General features: G+C 52.2%; 1 protein-coding gene across 1 annotated transcript; it reads left to right on the plus strand.

The window, feature by feature from the left end:
- Positions 1 to 3,108: 3,108 nt before the first annotated feature.
- Positions 3,109 to 11,252, plus strand: DES (desmin). The gene is given in 9 exon segments (NM_001194266.2): positions 3,109 to 3,809; positions 4,864 to 4,924; positions 5,020 to 5,115; positions 5,264 to 5,425; positions 5,597 to 5,722; positions 6,122 to 6,342; positions 8,249 to 8,292; positions 10,174 to 10,256; positions 10,460 to 11,252. Coding segments are annotated over 9 exon segments (1,413 nt in total). The 5' UTR covers positions 3,109 to 3,231; the 3' UTR covers positions 10,502 to 11,252.
- The last annotated feature ends 5,072 nt before the right edge of the window (positions 11,253 to 16,324 follow it).

Here is a 16,324-nt window from a genome sequence, read left to right on the forward strand (position 1 = left end):
TATATACTTAAAAAAATGGCTCAAATGGCGAATTTTATTTTATGTATATTTTATCACAACGTAAAAGTGACTTAGCTGTCAATGTACTAAAATGGAACCATCTCTAAGCTCTATGTCATTGAAAAAAGGTTGATTCGGAAGTGGGGGCTCCACATAAGCAAATGTGGTTGTGTGTACATGAAGTATCTCTGAAAGGAACTGACAACAACCAAAACCTGGTTGTCTCTGAAGCAGTGTTTGGGGTGGCTGGGCGTCAAAGTGGGAAGAAGACTTACTTTTCATTTTATGCCTTTTTGTACATCTTGAATTTTGTACCATGTACACTACCCATCCAAATAAATTGTCAGTGTTTTTAGTGTGTCCCATCCTGAGTGGTCCTCTCAGGAGGCTGAACTCTCCCTCCAGTGGTGCTGCCCAGCTCACAGAATGTTTTGGAGTGCTCCTCTTTCATCTGCCTTCCAAGCCTCGGGGTGTTGATTTGCAACCCTCCATGGTAGCAAATCCTCAGGGGTGGAACTGAATTTTGAAAACAGTCCCAAGTGGTTTGGGGCCAAGTCTGGTGGTTGTTGGTTTTGACTAGACAATAGATGGCATGATTTTTTTGTTTTCTGCCTCATTTCACCAAGGAACTGAGGCCTTGGGCTGGTCCAAAGGCCAATTTCCTTATGTGGTCTGGAGATCATTTACAGAGAAGAGCTCCAGAAATGTTGTCCCAGTAGCATCACAGAAATGGGTGTAGAGTCCCCTTCAGAAGATTAATCTGGTTCTTGGGGCTGTAAGTGATCAAAGCAATACCAAGTACCTTAAATGAAAAAAAAAAAAATGGAAAGTTTGTTGGCCCAAGGCCAGGAAGGACAGTGGGGGAGCTCAACTCACAAAGTTGAGGGAAGCACTGCAGGAACCAGGGGGCTGGCCCACTCCTCCTCTCCAACATTCTCTGCTTCTTGCATATTGACCTCTTTCTTCCTACTCCCCCAGGGGGCAGGAAACATGGCTTCCACAGGTTCCAGTTAAAGAATCCCAGTTCGATCTATAAATTCCAGGGAAGGTCTCTGATTGGTCCTGCTCATTCCCAGGCCCATTCCTTGACCCAGTCACTGAAGTCAGGGGAATGCAGTAATAAGACTGGCTGGAATCAGGGTCTTTAGGGGTGGAGGGATGGGGAGGAGGCACAGCATGTCATCAAAATAAGGAAATGGAAAAAGAAAGCTTGCAGGCTACTTTGAATGACAATGAGAAAGATGGTGTTGCCTGAGTGTGTTAAGGATCCACATGGTCTCCAAAATCCTCCAGGAGCATACAGTCTGGGAGATGAGACACAAAAATAACGAGAACACAACAGCTTGCACTGACTCGAGGGCTGGATAAGAATATCTGGAACTCCCCCATCTATTTCAGAAGCTTGTAGCTTGGATGAAAATTAGACACTTAATGGGAAAGGGCTTTGAAAAGAGTTCAGTAACAAAGCCTCCTTTACAATTTACCTGGCACATTCACGCCCATCCTGGGGCCAAAGCACAGGCTGTGGGGTCAGACCGCCTTAGCCTCCTGAGCTATAAAATGGTAATGATGCTAGTCCCTACCTCCTAGGGTTGGAGAATTGGGGGTCATGGGTGTGAAGTGCTCAGCAGCTTGGCCCACTCTAGGTGATCAGTACCTGTAAGGTATTATTGTTGCTACATACATTAGTAGGGCCTGAGCCTCTTTAAACCCTTATAGGGTAGCACAGCAAGGCTAACCATTCTCACTTTATATCTGACAAGCTGGGGCTCAGAGAGGACGTGCCTGAGCTGTGGCTCAGACAAGGACATGCCTACTAGTAACCCCTCCAGCTGGTGATGGCAGGGCTGGGGTAGGACCAGTGACTGGCTCCTAATAGAGCGCTCTATTTCCAGGGTTTGCATTCCAAAAGGGTCAAGTCCAAGAGGGGCCTGGAGTGCCAGGTGGAGGTGTAGAGACACAGCCAGTGCCCATGGAGAATGGTGGATGTCCTTAGGGGTCAGCAAGTGCCCTGTACTAAGGAGGGGGCTTTGGAGGTTGGGCAGGCCCTCTGTGGGGCTCCATTTTTGTGGGCGGGGGGGGGGCCCTGGAGCATTATAGGGGGTGGGAAGTGATTGGGGCTGTCACCCTAGTCTTCCTTGATTATCTGACGCCCATCCATGCCTCCTCAGGTACCCCCTGCCCCCCACAGCTTCTCTCCTGTGCCTTGTTTCCCAGCCGATGCGTTCTCCTCTATAAATACTCACTCTGGTATTTGGGGTTGGCAGCTGTTGCTGCCAGGAAGATGGTTGGGTTGACATGCAGCTCCTGACAAAACACAAACCCCTGGTGTGTGTGGGCGTGGGGGGTGTGAGTAGGGGGATGAATCAGGGAGGGGGTGGGGGACCCTGGGGGCAGGAGCCAGACAAAGTCTGTGCGGGGGTGGGAGTGGACATAGCAATTGGAAACTGAAAGCTCATCAGACCCTTTCTGGAAATCACCCTACTGTTTATAAACTTGAGGCCTCGCCATCCACAGTAGGGGGGAGGAAGAGGGCCTGTACCAGTCCAGAGGGAAACTGAGGCTCAGGGCCAGCTCGCCTGCAGATATACATGGCAGGCTTTGGCCAGGATCCCTCTGCCTGCCAGGCATCTCCCGGCCCTCCCTGCCTGCCTAGAGACCCCACCCTCCAGCCTGGCTGGTCTTTGCCTGAGACCTCCCAAACCTCTTCAACTTCAAGACAATGTTTAGGAACAAGGTGGTTTGGGGCCTTTCTGGAAGCAGGCCTTGACCCTTTAAGAAATGACCCAAAGTCTCTCCTTGACCAAAAAGGAGGCCCTCAAACTAAAGGGAAGCCTCTCTTCTGCTGTCTCCCCTGACCCCCTCCCCGGCCAGGACGAGGAGATAACCAGGGCTGAAAGAGGCCCGCCTGGGGACTGCAGGCATGCTTGCTGCCCTGGCGAAGGATTGGCAGGCCTGCCTGTCACAGGACCCCCACTGGCTGACTCAGGGGCGCAGGCCTCTTGCGGGGTAGCTGGCCTCCCCGCCCCCACGGCCAGGGGCCGCCCTTTCCTGGCAGGACAGCGGGATCCTGCAGCTGTCAGGGGAGGGGCAGCGGGGGCTGATGTCAGGAGGGATACAAATAGTGCAGACGGCTGGGGGCCCTGTCTTCCCTCGCCGCATCCACTCTCCGGCCGGCCGCCTGCCCGCCGCCTCCTCCGTGTGCCCGCCAGCCTCGCCCGCGCCACCACCATGAGCCAGGCCTACTCGTCCAGCCAGCGCGTGTCCTCCTACCGCCGCACCTTCGGCGGGGCTCCGAGCTTCCCGCTCGGCTCCCCGCTGAGCTCGCCCGTGTTCCCGCGGGCGGGCTTCGGCTCTAAGGGCTCCTCCAGCTCGGTGACGTCCCGCGTGTACCAGGTGTCGCGCACGTCGGGCGGGGCCGGGGGCCTGGGGTCGCTGCGGGCCAGCCGGCTGGGGACCACTCGCGCGCCCTCCTCCTATGGCGCGGGCGAGCTGCTGGACTTCTCTCTGGCCGACGCGGTGAACCAGGAGTTTCTGACCACGCGCACCAACGAGAAGGTGGAGCTGCAGGAACTCAACGACCGCTTCGCCAACTACATCGAGAAGGTGCGCTTCCTGGAGCAGCAGAACGCGGCGCTCGCAGCCGAGGTGAACCGGCTCAAGGGCCGCGAGCCAACGCGAGTGGCCGAGCTCTACGAGGAGGAGCTGCGCGAGCTGCGGCGCCAGGTGGAGGTGCTCACTAACCAGCGCGCCCGCGTCGACGTCGAGCGCGACAACCTGCTCGACGACCTGCAGCGGCTCAAGGCCAAGTGAGGGCCCGGCGCCCCAGACTCCTCTTTCCGCGGGCGGGGCACAGGGGGCTAGGCCTGGGGGCTGGGGTCCCGCTGTCAGCACATGCCTTCTCCCGGGGTCCGGGACCCTCTCCTGCCCCACGCGGGGAAAGGGTCCTCCACCCGTGTGTTTCAAGGGGCCGTGACCTCCAGGTCTCTCCCCCTGCGATCCCATCTTGCATAGGAGTTTTCTTGGGGACATAGATCAGGGGGTGGATATGGGAGAATTTAGGGGACCCGGTGCCATTTGGGCAGCCCCCTTAAAAAGCATTTTAAGATGCTGGGGCGATGTTTATGGGGTCAGGTAGTTGATGGGCAGAGGAAGGGCTGCAGGAAGCCCAGAGGGCAGTGTAGCCAGAGGGAGAAGGGAGGCTGATAGGAGACAGGGAAAGCAGGGCAAGGGCCCAGAGTCCAAGCAACAGCTCTCAGCTCAGCTGTGATGAGGCCCTGGGGAGGCAGGGTGGAGTGGGGAGCTTGACCCTGGGGACTTGCTGAGACTGTGTGTTTTTACAAGGTGGATAGACAGGCTGGAGAAAAAGGGAGTAGGTGGGGGCCACAGCTCTCAGAGAGCTTGGGAGGACCTGACTGTAGGCCTCACCAGGCTCCTGAAACGAAAAGGGCAGCAAGTATAGCGTATCTGTTGGTCCCACTTCTGACAGGCCAAGTGAGCAGAGTCACCCTCCTGCCACCAAAGTCATAAATATTAATTGAGCAGTTATATTGGCCAGGCTGGAGCTGGGAACCAGCAACACAGAGGCGGATAAAATAGACACAGTTTCTAACCCCAGGGAGGTCACACAATCTGGTGGGGACATAGACTTCAAGGGTGTGGCTCCTGGGCAGAGATTGGGCCACTTCCTGTGCCCTCCCTGGATGGGTGGGGCCTCTCCACTCCCTTTCTCTCCTGTGTCTACCCAGCAGCCAGGCCCTCCCGCTCTGTCCCATACCTACTCCCTGGTCAGCACCCGGCCAGTCGTTTCCACTGCCAGCTTTATCGCCCACAACTGTCTGTCTGTCTGTCTGTCCCACCCAGGCTGCAGGAGGAGATTCAGTTGAAAGAAGAAGCAGAGAACAATTTGGCTGCCTTCCGAGCGGTGAGTGCCCTTCTTTTCCCCTCGCATGGCCTCTGGCTTTGCTCTACCCCACCTGGGTGGTGGTGACTATGTCCTTCTTGCTTGGCCTCTCCCAGGACGTGGATGCAGCTACTCTAGCTCGCATTGACCTGGAGCGCAGAATTGAATCTCTCAACGAGGAGATCGCGTTCCTTAAGAAAGTGCACGAAGAGGTATGCCTTGGCCCCTCTTCCTGGGGTCACTGGGCCATGGGGAAAGCAGCCGGAAAGTGGGGCTGGGGTGAGGCTCTGGCTGGGAATAGGGGTGTGAGGGTGCTGTGTGGGCCCTGAGAGGGGACTGAAGCCCAGCCATGCCCTACAGGAGATCCGTGAGTTGCAGGCTCAGCTTCAGGAACAGCAGGTCCAGGTGGAGATGGACATGTCTAAGCCAGACCTCACTGCCGCCCTCAGGGACATCCGGGCTCAGTATGAGACTATCGCGGCTAAGAACATTTCTGAAGCTGAGGAGTGGTACAAGTCGAAGGTGGGTGGCCTCACCCAGGGACTGGCATCTCTGTCACCCTGAGCCCCAGCTTGGATGTGCTGCCTGTGGCATCATCCATGGGAGGAGAGCCCAGAGGCTCCATGCTCCCTTGCTCATCCCTACCTGTGCCCTGCATCCTCCTCATTTTTGGGCTCCTTTCTCCGCCCTTAGGTGTCAGACCTGACCCAGGCAGCCAACAAGAACAACGATGCCCTGCGCCAGGCCAAGCAGGAGATGATGGAATACCGACACCAGATCCAGTCCTACACCTGCGAGATTGATGCCCTCAAGGGCACTGTGAGTCCCTACCCACCTGGCCAGGCCCTGCCCCTTCCTGTCTGCAGTTCACACCCTCACTTTGTGACCTTGGGCCCATCATAGACCCTCTCTGGGCCTTCATCTACTTAAATCTACAATAGGGATAAAACCAGACAAGTGGATTCCAGTTGGATGCTAAAGAATCAGGGGTTCCTGGGGCATCTGCCTGTGTGCGGACTCTGAGGCTGAACACAGATGTTCCTTTTTATCTATTTTATTCTGAGTGTCCACATATAGATTTCATTTGAGTTCAGGGTTCAACATGTCCTGGGCCTGACCATCTGGAGTTGCCTGCCAGCCCCAAAGCTGTGTCCTTCCTCATTTTGGGCTCCCAGTGTCCTCTTCCCTTCCTTGACCTGGGTTCCCCCTCTCCTGCAGAACGATTCCCTGATGAGGCAGATGCGGGAACTGGAGGACCGATTTGCCAGTGAGGCCAGTGGCTACCAGGACAACATCGCGCGCCTGGAGGAGGAAATCCGGCACCTCAAGGATGAGATGGCCCGCCACCTGCGCGAGTACCAGGACCTGCTCAATGTGAAGATGGCCCTGGATGTGGAGATCGCCACCTACCGGAAACTGCTGGAGGGAGAGGAGAGCCGGTGAGGGGCCAGGCAGGAGCCGGAGTGGGGAAGTGGGTGGTGCTGGGTGGCCCATTCCTGTCCCCAGGAGGCTACCTCAACAAGACATGGAAACAATTTTTTTTTTTTTTTTTGAGACGGAGTTTCGCTCTTGTTGCCCAGCCTGGAGTACAATGGCACCATCTTGGCTCACTGCAACCTCCACCTCCCGGGTTCGAGCAATTCTCCTGCCTCAGCCTCCTGAGTAGCTGGGATTATAGGCACCTATCACCATGCCTGGCTAATTTTTGAATTTTTAGTAGAGATGGGGTTTCACCATGTTGGCCAGGCTGATCTTGAACTACTGACCTCAGGTGATCCACCTGCCTCAGCCTCCCAAAGTGCTGGGATTACAGGCGTGAGCCACCGTACCCAGCCTGGAAACAATTTTATACAAGAGGCCACTGCTGTATTAATTGCAGAGAATTAACCAAGGCCACCTGGGTAAAAAGCAATTTAATTAACAGCATTTATAAAAAGAGAAATATAAGTATTCCCTTATCCACCTTCAGAATTAAGAACCAGTAGCAAAAAAACATATTCAGCAACCAATAATAAAATATTACTGCCAGTCAAGGGAGAGATGAAAGCAGAATGGGGAGAGATGAGGAGGGAAATGGAGGGAGCAGTTAGAGGCAAATAGAGAGAGGGAGGGAGAGAAGCCTTGCACAGGGATAGGCTAAGAGAAGGTAAAGAGATGCATACAGAAGGCATGAGTGTACACACACATGCACACACGTAAGCACACGCACATGCTCGGAGGAAAAGACATAAACTTCATGCTCAGAGCAACCCACCTCTAGACAGAAAACAATATACAACTGGAAAGGGACACCAGGGAACCTTGTGGGATAACAGAAATGTTCTATATCTTTTTTCTTTTTTTCTTTTTGAGACAGAGTCTTGCTCTGTTGCACAGGCTGGAGTGCAAGTGGCGTGATCTTGGCTCACTGCAACCTCTGCCTCCCAGGCTCAAGTGATTCTCCTGTCTCAGCCCCCCTAGTAGCTGGGATTACAGGCGTGTGCCACCACGCTCAACTGACTTTTTGTATTTTTAGTAGAGATGAGGTTTCACCATGTTGGTCAGGCTGGTCTCTAACTCCTGACCTCAAGTAATTCGCCTGCCTTGACCTCCCAAAGTGCTGGGATTACAGGCATGAGCCACTTCACCTGGCCTAGAAATGTTCTATATCTTGATTTGGACTGGTAGTTACACAGACGTGGACATTGATCAAAACTCATTGAATTGTACATTAAAGATCTGTGCATTTCACTGTATGTAAATTTAACCTCAATTTAAAACAGATCAATTACTCCAAAAACTGGTACCCCCTGATACTCATAAAAATAATATCTGAAATTTTTGAAAAACAGAAGACATGTTTAGATATAGGTATACACATAAAGAGAAACTTCAGATTTAGTAAAATGACGTCTTCATGTGATGGCCTTTGAAGGTAGCTAAAGGCATGTTACGTTTTCCCAGCATTAGGCCTAAATAGTAAGCTCTCAGAACTGGCCTGGCTGGAGGGTGGGCATGAGCAATGGATATCACCCACAGCTGCTACTGATATGACTTTCAGTGCCAGAAGCAAGAAGGAAATCCTGGTGCTCTGGAGGGTGCAGTGGGGTTGCGCATCCTGGTGTCATGCCAGCAGGTCACAGTTGAAATGAATGATCCTTCCAGAAGAGACTATTCCTGGGACAGCTCTAGCTGACCTTTGACCCCATTCCTTGAGCAGTATGGGTGGCAGGAGTGCTGGGGTCCGTGGGACTGGGACAGCTGAGGATGGGGTTTAGAAAGGACCAGGGTGAGCCTTGATGGGCGGTCTCAGGGAATGATGGGAGGTTTCTTAACTCTTAGGAGGCTTGGTCTCTTCCCTTTTAGGATCAATCTCCCCATCCAAACCTTCTCTGCCCTCAACTTCCGAGGTGAGTGTCTGCTGGCAGGCGGAGGCTGGAGTTGCAGGGGCCAGGAGTCCAGCATGGGCACTGCCCGAGGCCAGCCAGGAGGGAGGATGGGACCCTGGGGCCAGGGAGGACAGACCTGGAGTCTGGGGAAGAAAAAGGGGGCCCCTGCGGGTAGGTGGGGGAGTTTAGGTAGAGGTGGATGAGGCACCTTATGACAGAGAGAGCTTTTTATGTGATTATATTGTATAGTATTTACCATGTCCCCTGCACCTTCTTGGAGTATTGGGCATCAGGAAGCAGACTCTGTTCTGAATCCCAGACTCTGAAAGTAGCAGGAGTGTCCTTGGGGACCTGGCTTCAGGAAGATCTCATACCACCTGCCTTCTAAGGCACCCACGGCCCATTGTCTGTTTGGCACATTGCCAAGCACCACCTTGGTTGCTTGTTGAACACCTCCAGTTTGCTGGAGCAAGATGTTGGATGCACGTTGGAAAAGAAAAGCCAAATCTTAGCAAAGCCAAACAATGAAAAGAATGAGCTCTTAGGGCATTCTGCCATTCTGACATTAGTAATATACAGATCGGGTGGCTTTCCAACCCCAGAGAGCAGAGAAACACACGATAATGATGCATTAGGAAAGCAAGTCGGAGTCCTTGGCAGCTTCTCCTTTCCTAGATCAAGCCTTTTCTATCTTCGATGTACATTTCCATCAGGAAAAAATACACGCTGTGCTCCACCGAGTCACAACGTTCATCACAGGCTAGTTGCTAGCTAAGGAAATTCATGAACACCAAACTCATAATACCAAGGACCTCCATTTGACCTTTCCTATACAACTCAGAGCCTCTCTTTTCAGTTAGTTGTTTATACGGACACCAAATATGAGTCTTGCATTTAAAACTTCATAGTACAAAAAAAACCCCAACCACATTGCACAGTGCTTTCCAAATCAATAGCTTTGTGGCCATCATAGGGCAAGTATGGTTGGCACCACTTCACTCTGCGTCCTCAGTGAGGAAACTGAGGCACAGAATGGCAAGTGACTGACCATCAGCACAATGAGTCAGAGACTGATTCCTGCTCCATCTCACTTTGATTAAGACATCAGGTTGCTCATCTGAAACTTTTTTTTTTTTTTTTGAGACAGAGTTTTTTTGAGACAGAGTCTCACTCTGTCGCCCAGGCTGGAGTGCAGTGGCACAATCTTGGCTCACTGCAACCTCCGCCTCCCTGGTTCAAGCAATTCTCCTGCCTCAGCCTCCTGAGTAGCTGGGATTACAGGCACATGCCATCATGCCTGGCTAATTTTTGTCTTTTTAGTAGAGATGGGGTTTCACTGTGTTGGTCAGGGTGGTCTCAAACTCCTGACCTCATGATCCACCCGCCTCGGCCTCCCAAACTGCTGGGATTACAGATATGAGCCACCCCACCCGGCCCTGAAATCTTAAAGGGAGATGGGTACTGTAAGGTCCTCTAAAGAGTGTCTTGAGACTGGGCTTTGGGGTTCAATCTTGAAGAAGGGGAGTCCCAGGATACAAATGTGTACAGGGCTCTCCTGGGGCCCGGGGGTGGAGAGGAACTAGGAGGTGTGGGGAATGTCAATGCTGTGCAGCCTGGGCCTCAGGGATCCCCTACCTTCCTGTACCGTCCTGCACATGGAGCAAATCTGTTGGCTCCTGAGACCCTCTAAACTATGGGACTGGCCTTGGGGACTGAAGAACAACCTGCTGGGTGCTAGGCTGAAGGACAGGTATTAAAGTCTTGAAGAAGTAACAAGCCTGTCTTGAGGGGGGTTGGGGTCTGCTAGGGCTCTGCCCAGTGTGGCCCCAGATGGACTCCCAGCCCCTGGTACAGCCCAGCCTGGACTTGGTCAGGCTGAGTGTGCGATGGACCCTGTTACAGAAACCAGCCCTGAGCAAAGGGGTTCTGAGGTTCATACCAAGAAGACGGTGATGATCAAGACCATCGAGACACGGGATGGGGAGGTGAGTGGTCTATCTGGGCTCCTTACCCTTGGTGGGGGCTATGGATGTGTCTGGGGAGACTGTCTTCCACCCAGCTGTGCTGGTCTAGGTCCCTGGCTAGTGGGGCAAGAGAGATCCTGCGGCCCTGGGGTGGGGATGGCTCAGGGCTGAGGCTCTGTTCTCTGGCTCGCACATGGTTGGACTGGGCTTCTCTTCTTCCCCAGGTCGTCAGTGAGGCCACACAGCAGCAGCATGAAGTGCTCTAAAGACAGAGACCCTCTGCCACCAGAGACCGTCCTCACCCCTGTACTCACTGCTCCCTGAAGCCAGCCTTCTTCCATCCCAGGACACCACACCCAGCCTCAGTCCTCCCATCACAGCCTCTGACCCCTCCTCACTGGCCATCCCTCGTGGTCCCCAACAGGGACATAGCCCATCCCTGCCTGGTCACAGGGCACGCCCCGGCCACCTCTGCGGGCCCCAACCGTGAGCCTTGGCTGTTGGCAGTGAGTGAGCCTGGCTCTTGTGCTGGATGGAGCCCAGGCTGGAGCAATGGCCCTGTCCCTCCCACCTCTGTGACCTCAGGCACTAGCCTCTGGCTCTGGAGATAGCCCCAGAGCAGGGTGTTGGGATACTGCAGGGCCAGGACTGAGCCCCACAGACCTCCCCAGCCCCCAGCCCAGGAGAGAGAAAGCCAGGCAGGTAGCCAGGGGGACTAGCCCCTGTGGAGACTGGGGGACTTGAAATTGTCCCTGCGGTCTCTTATTTTCCTTTCCCCAGCCCAGGGTGGACTTAGAAAGCAGGGGCTATAAGAGGGAATCCCCGAAGGTGCTGGAGGTGGGAGCAGGAGATTGAGAAGGAGAGAAAGTGGGTGAGATGCTGGAGAAGAGAGGAGAGGAGAGAGGCAGAGAGCGGTCTCAGGCTGGTGGGAGGGGCACCCACCTCCCCACACCCTCCCCTCCCCCGCTACAGGGGCTCTGAAGAGAAACAATAAAGAGATTCGCACACAAGCCGAGCTGGCCCCTGCTGTCTTGACTGCCAGGTCTCCTGTGGGGCCCCTGGGGCCCTGTGATGCCACCTGTCACCCTGAGATGGACTGTACTGACCTCCTGCCCAGCCAGACTTTCCCCAGGGCCTCGCACCCACTTCTGTTCCCAGAGCCTCCTGGCCTTGCTGTCTGCATGCAGCGTATGGGGCAGGGAGGGCTGGATAGGGGCTTTTGTTGGGGAACCACAAATACCTCTCATTAGGCCCTAATTCCAGGACTGGCCCACCTTGTGCTCCCTACTGCACCTTCAGGTCGGCCAGGCTGGGGGGACACCACCTGCTATTCTTTTTGAAGGATGTAGCTGCTCCCCACTGACTGGCTGTGAAGTAGGGCTCCCCCAGTCCCTTCTCCAAAGATGTCAACAGCCCCTTTTTTTTCTCTGTCTCTCTTTTTCTTTTTGAGACAGGGTCTTCCTGTGTCACCCAGGCTGGAGTGCAGCAGTATGATCACAGCTCACTGCAGCCTGGACTTCCTGAGCTCAAGTGATCCTCCCACCTCAGCCTCCCAAGTAGCTGGGACCACAGGTTCACGCCACCATGACTGGCTAACTTTTTATTTTTTGTAGAAACAAGGTCTTTCTATGTTGCCGAGGCTGGTCTTGAATTTCTGGGTTCAATTGCTCCTCCTGCCACCTCAGCCTCCCAAAGTGTTGGGATTAAGATGTGAACCAATGGCCTCTTTCTATTAACTCTTTCCAATACCATTTTTATACACAGGAGCCAATTCAGGAAAAATAATGTTTGGAAAAATGGAAAGATCTATTCTGTGCTTCGATAAGAAGGTTCAATACTCTGAAGAAGTCAATTTGTTCTCCATTCATCTATAATTTCAATGCCATGCAATCTCAATTAAAATACCAAATAAAAATTTTAAGAGAATTAGAGAAGATGGGAGGGGAGTGTAGGACATATGAAAAAAATTAGAAATTAGAAGTGTAGGACGTATGAAAAAAATTAGGCTGGGCACAGTGGCTCCACCTATAATCCTAGCACTTTGGGAGGCCGAGGCGGGAGGATCTCTTGAGCCCAGGAGTTTGAGACCAGCTTGGGCAATGTAAGAAGACCCTGACTCTACAAAAAATAAAAAATTAGCCTGGCATGGTGGTATAAGCCTATACTTCCAGCTACTTGGGAGGCTGTGGTGGGAAGATAGCTTGAGCCCAGGAGGTCGAGGCTTCAGTGAGCTGTGATTGTGCCACTGCACTCCAGCCTGGGTGACAGAGTGAGACTCTGTCTCAAAAAAAGAAAAAGGAAAAAAATTAGGAAATCATAGAATAAAACATCAAAATATATTATAAGGATATGATAATTAACAGATTAGTTAATGAAGAGGAAATATACACATATTAATGAACAAAATAGAGTGTTTAGAACAAGACTCACATGCATGAGACATACATGAGTTAAAGGAGGCATTTTGAATGTGTGGGGAAACCTTAGTGACTCAGTATAGGGTTTGGAGCACTTGGATAGCTAAGAGGTGGGGTAGGGGGCAGAGTGAAGTCTGTCTCTCTTTTACTTCTCCTAAAAAATACATTCTAGGGGATCAAAGATGTAGGAAATGATGGATCCATGTAGGCCTCAGCCTTCAAGTTTCTCCTCTGAGATTTCAGGGATTATCCTTTAAAGGAGTCAGGAGGAGGGTAGAGATCACAAAGATAATAAGCTCAGACAGTTTGTATGTGAAATAAACCTCAGGAGGTTTTAGTCTTAAGGTCCTTAATCTGACCTTCCAAACTGACTTTTCCAGAAACTTCCAAAAGCCTTTCTGGTGTCTCTTTCTTCCCCTCCTTTAATGTGGCCCTGGCTCACAAGTCACCCCTCGCTCTAAGAAGGCCCCTTCTCTGTTGTATTCTTCAGCTTTGCCCTGGGAGTAGCTGGGGTGTAGCCCTGGGTCCCCTCCCTCTGCCACTGGTGACTCATGGTCATTTCCTTCCCCCTAGTCCTCAAATAGGGTGAACCCTACAGGCCCCAGAACTACCCCAGTCAACCTGTAGAGAAACTCCACAATGACCCTCACAGGAAATAAAATTGAAAGTCTCATTTCCAATGTCTTTGTACTGGGATGGAGGAGGAGGGATGGGTAAGGGGCTTCTTATCCTTGAGCCTCTTGGGGCCCCTGAAGTCTGAGCCAGCTTCTCTGTGATGGAAACACCTGGACAGGGCTAGGCCCAGGTGGATTAGAGGGGGTGTGTATATCTGTGAGTAGTTTCTGGAATCCTTCTTTTCCCTGAATGAGTTATGTGCACTTATCTGTCCCACAAAAGATAAAGGGACACACTGGTTAGGGGAGGTTTTGGAGGCAGTTCCCCTCCCGTCCCCCACCTCACCAAATGCTTAGGTACAGACTAGTCACTAAGGTGGAAGGAACGTAGAATTCTCAGGCTCTCAGAGTCAGACCTCAGAAGTCTCCCAGGCAATTATCCTTGCGGTGCAGAAACCCCCTTTTCGACCCTGCCCCACATCCTTCATGAGCATTCCTTAAACTCTGCCTGAATGGCTCCAGAGCCAGAGAACTCACCGCTTCTTTCGTGGCCCCTTCCAACTGGGGACAGTTCTGAAATAAAGCTCTTCCTCCTCAGCACACCTGTCTCCTGTGACTGCTACCCACTCGTCCCCAGAGAAGAAAGAAGGCCCAGAGCCACCCTCTATCCCCCAGTGCGGGGGAAGGATTCTTTGAGCACAGCCTATCTGGAACTAGAAATTCTGGTTCTAATCTTTGCCTCTCTTCTTAAGAGCTGAGCAGTGACCAAAAGTATCCAGGGAATGGGCAAATACAAACCAAAAAAGATTTGGGTTTCAGCCGGCTGCAGTGGCTTCTATAATCCCAGCATTTTGGGAGGCCAAGGTGGGAGGATCACTTGAGCTCAGGAGTTTGAGACCAGTCTAGGAAATGGCAAGACCTGGTCTTTACAAAACAAAACAAAACAAAAACCCAACAACAGGGGCGGGGCACGGTGGCTCACGCCTGTAATCCCAGCACTCTGGGAGGCCAGGGCGGGTGAATCACAAGGTCAGGAGTTCAAGACCCGCCTGGCTAACATAGTGAAACCTGGTCTCTACTAAAAATACAAAAAAAAAAAAAAAAAAAAAAAATTAGCCGGGCATGGTGGGAGGCGCCGGTAGTCCCAGCTACTTGGGAGGCTAAGGCAGGAGAATGGCATGAACCGAGGAGGTGGAGTTTGCACTCCAGCTTGGGTAACAGAGTGAGACTCTGTCTCAAACAACAACAACAACAACAAACCCCCAAAACAACAACAAAGCAAGCAGGGCTTGCTACAGGTGTGCACCTGTAGTCCCAGCTACTTGAGAGGCTAAGGCAGCTGGATCATTAGAGCCCAGGAGTTTGAGTTTGTGGTGAGGTATGATTGCGCCACTGCACTCCAGCCTGCACAACAGAGTGAGGCCTTGTCTCTTAAAAATAAAAAAAAATAAAATAAAATAAAGATTTGCGTCCTGTGTGGCCGTATACAGACAACCAGCTCTTCAGTGTGCCCCTCCCTAAAACATACCCACACATACCCCATCACCTCCACAGCAAAGCCTCTTCCTGCTCCTTGGCCTCTGCTGTTTTACCCTTCAAGACTCTGAACATGAAGAAGTAACAGGCTCATAGAATGCTGACTGGCTTCCCACTGGACGCCAGGGACCAGGCCCAGACCAGTTCTGATCCCAGTGGACAGGATGGCACAGAAGGGATCGTGGAGGCAGATACCGTATGCCAGGACTGATGGCTCAGCAGATACTTTCCTGTCTGTCCGTCCACTCCAGGTACCTTTTCCCCCCCGTCCCTTGAGGCCCCTGTCCTATTCTACTCATTCACCCCTCTCTCCTTCCTCTCACCACAAGCTCCCCCAAGGCACATCTGCAAATGCATCAATAACGTTCAATTTAACACCTAAAATGTCAGGTACCTAAGGGTAGAGTTTTTATCCATTTTATTCACTACTGTATCCCAAGTGCCCAGAAGAATGCCCAGAAAAATAGTAGGTACTCATTAAATATTTAAATACTTAATGAATGAATACCTACTGCGCACTTTTACTTACTTTTCTCTAAATTAAATATTAACCAGGAAGGGCTGATGACCCCCACTTTATTCACTGATTCAATGAACATTTACTGAGATTTTTCCCATGTGCCAGGCGTGTGGTACATCATTATGGCTTAAGAAGTGCCCGGTGGTACCTCCAGAGAGGTAGGGTGACCTGCCAAGGTCACACAGCAGTCTGTAGCAAAGGAGGATTGGGCCCCAGGCTCCTTGGCCTCTGGAGCTCAGGTCTCTTTCCATGACACCAGAGGCTTGTGATCGCAAGGCAGGGCAGACTGGCAGCACACACATCCAGCCAGGCGCCAGGCTGCAGGGCACTGTGGGGCCCACATTGAGAGACAGACCAGTGACTTGCAGCCAGCTGTCCCAAGTGCCTGACCTGGCCAGAGCCTGCCGGCTTCCAGCTGTCACAGCTAGTGTGGGCTCCTCCCAGAAGAGGGCACCAGTGACTCGCATGGACCTGTGCCCTCCCCACCCAGGCCCACAGACTCCTGCACACAAATCAACCAATGCCCCAATTACGGATCTAGGAAGGCAGAAGACAAGTCATGTTCCAGGCTGTGTGCCAGGCCCTTTTAAATAGTTAATATTCATTTGAATATTTAATATAATAATTTAATGCCATCACTACAGCGTAAGTCAGATCATGTAATTCTTCTGCTCAAAACCCTAAGATGACTTCTCATTTCACCAGGAACAAAAGTGCCATGGCCTGCAAACTTCTAGGCCATCTGGCACCTGCCGCCTGTCTGACCCATTTCCCTCCACCCCTTGCTCCCTCCAGCCTCTCTGGCCTTCTTCTTGGAGCCCACCAGGCATTTTCCCACCTCTGCCAGAAGCAGCCCTCCCCAGACATTTGCATCATCTGCTTTCTTACTCAAGATTGGCTCAAATGTTCCCAGCGGGGCCAACTCCAGCCACACCCTATTTGAAAGTGCAATCTCCCACCACACTTGACATTTGCCTTAAGCTTTGTCCACAGTATTTACCT

The sequence above is a fragment of the Macaca mulatta genome, chromosome 12 (genome assembly GCF_049350105.2).
Source record: "Macaca mulatta isolate MMU2019108-1 chromosome 12, T2T-MMU8v2.0, whole genome shotgun sequence".
Taxonomy (NCBI): domain Eukaryota; kingdom Metazoa; phylum Chordata; class Mammalia; order Primates; family Cercopithecidae; genus Macaca; species Macaca mulatta.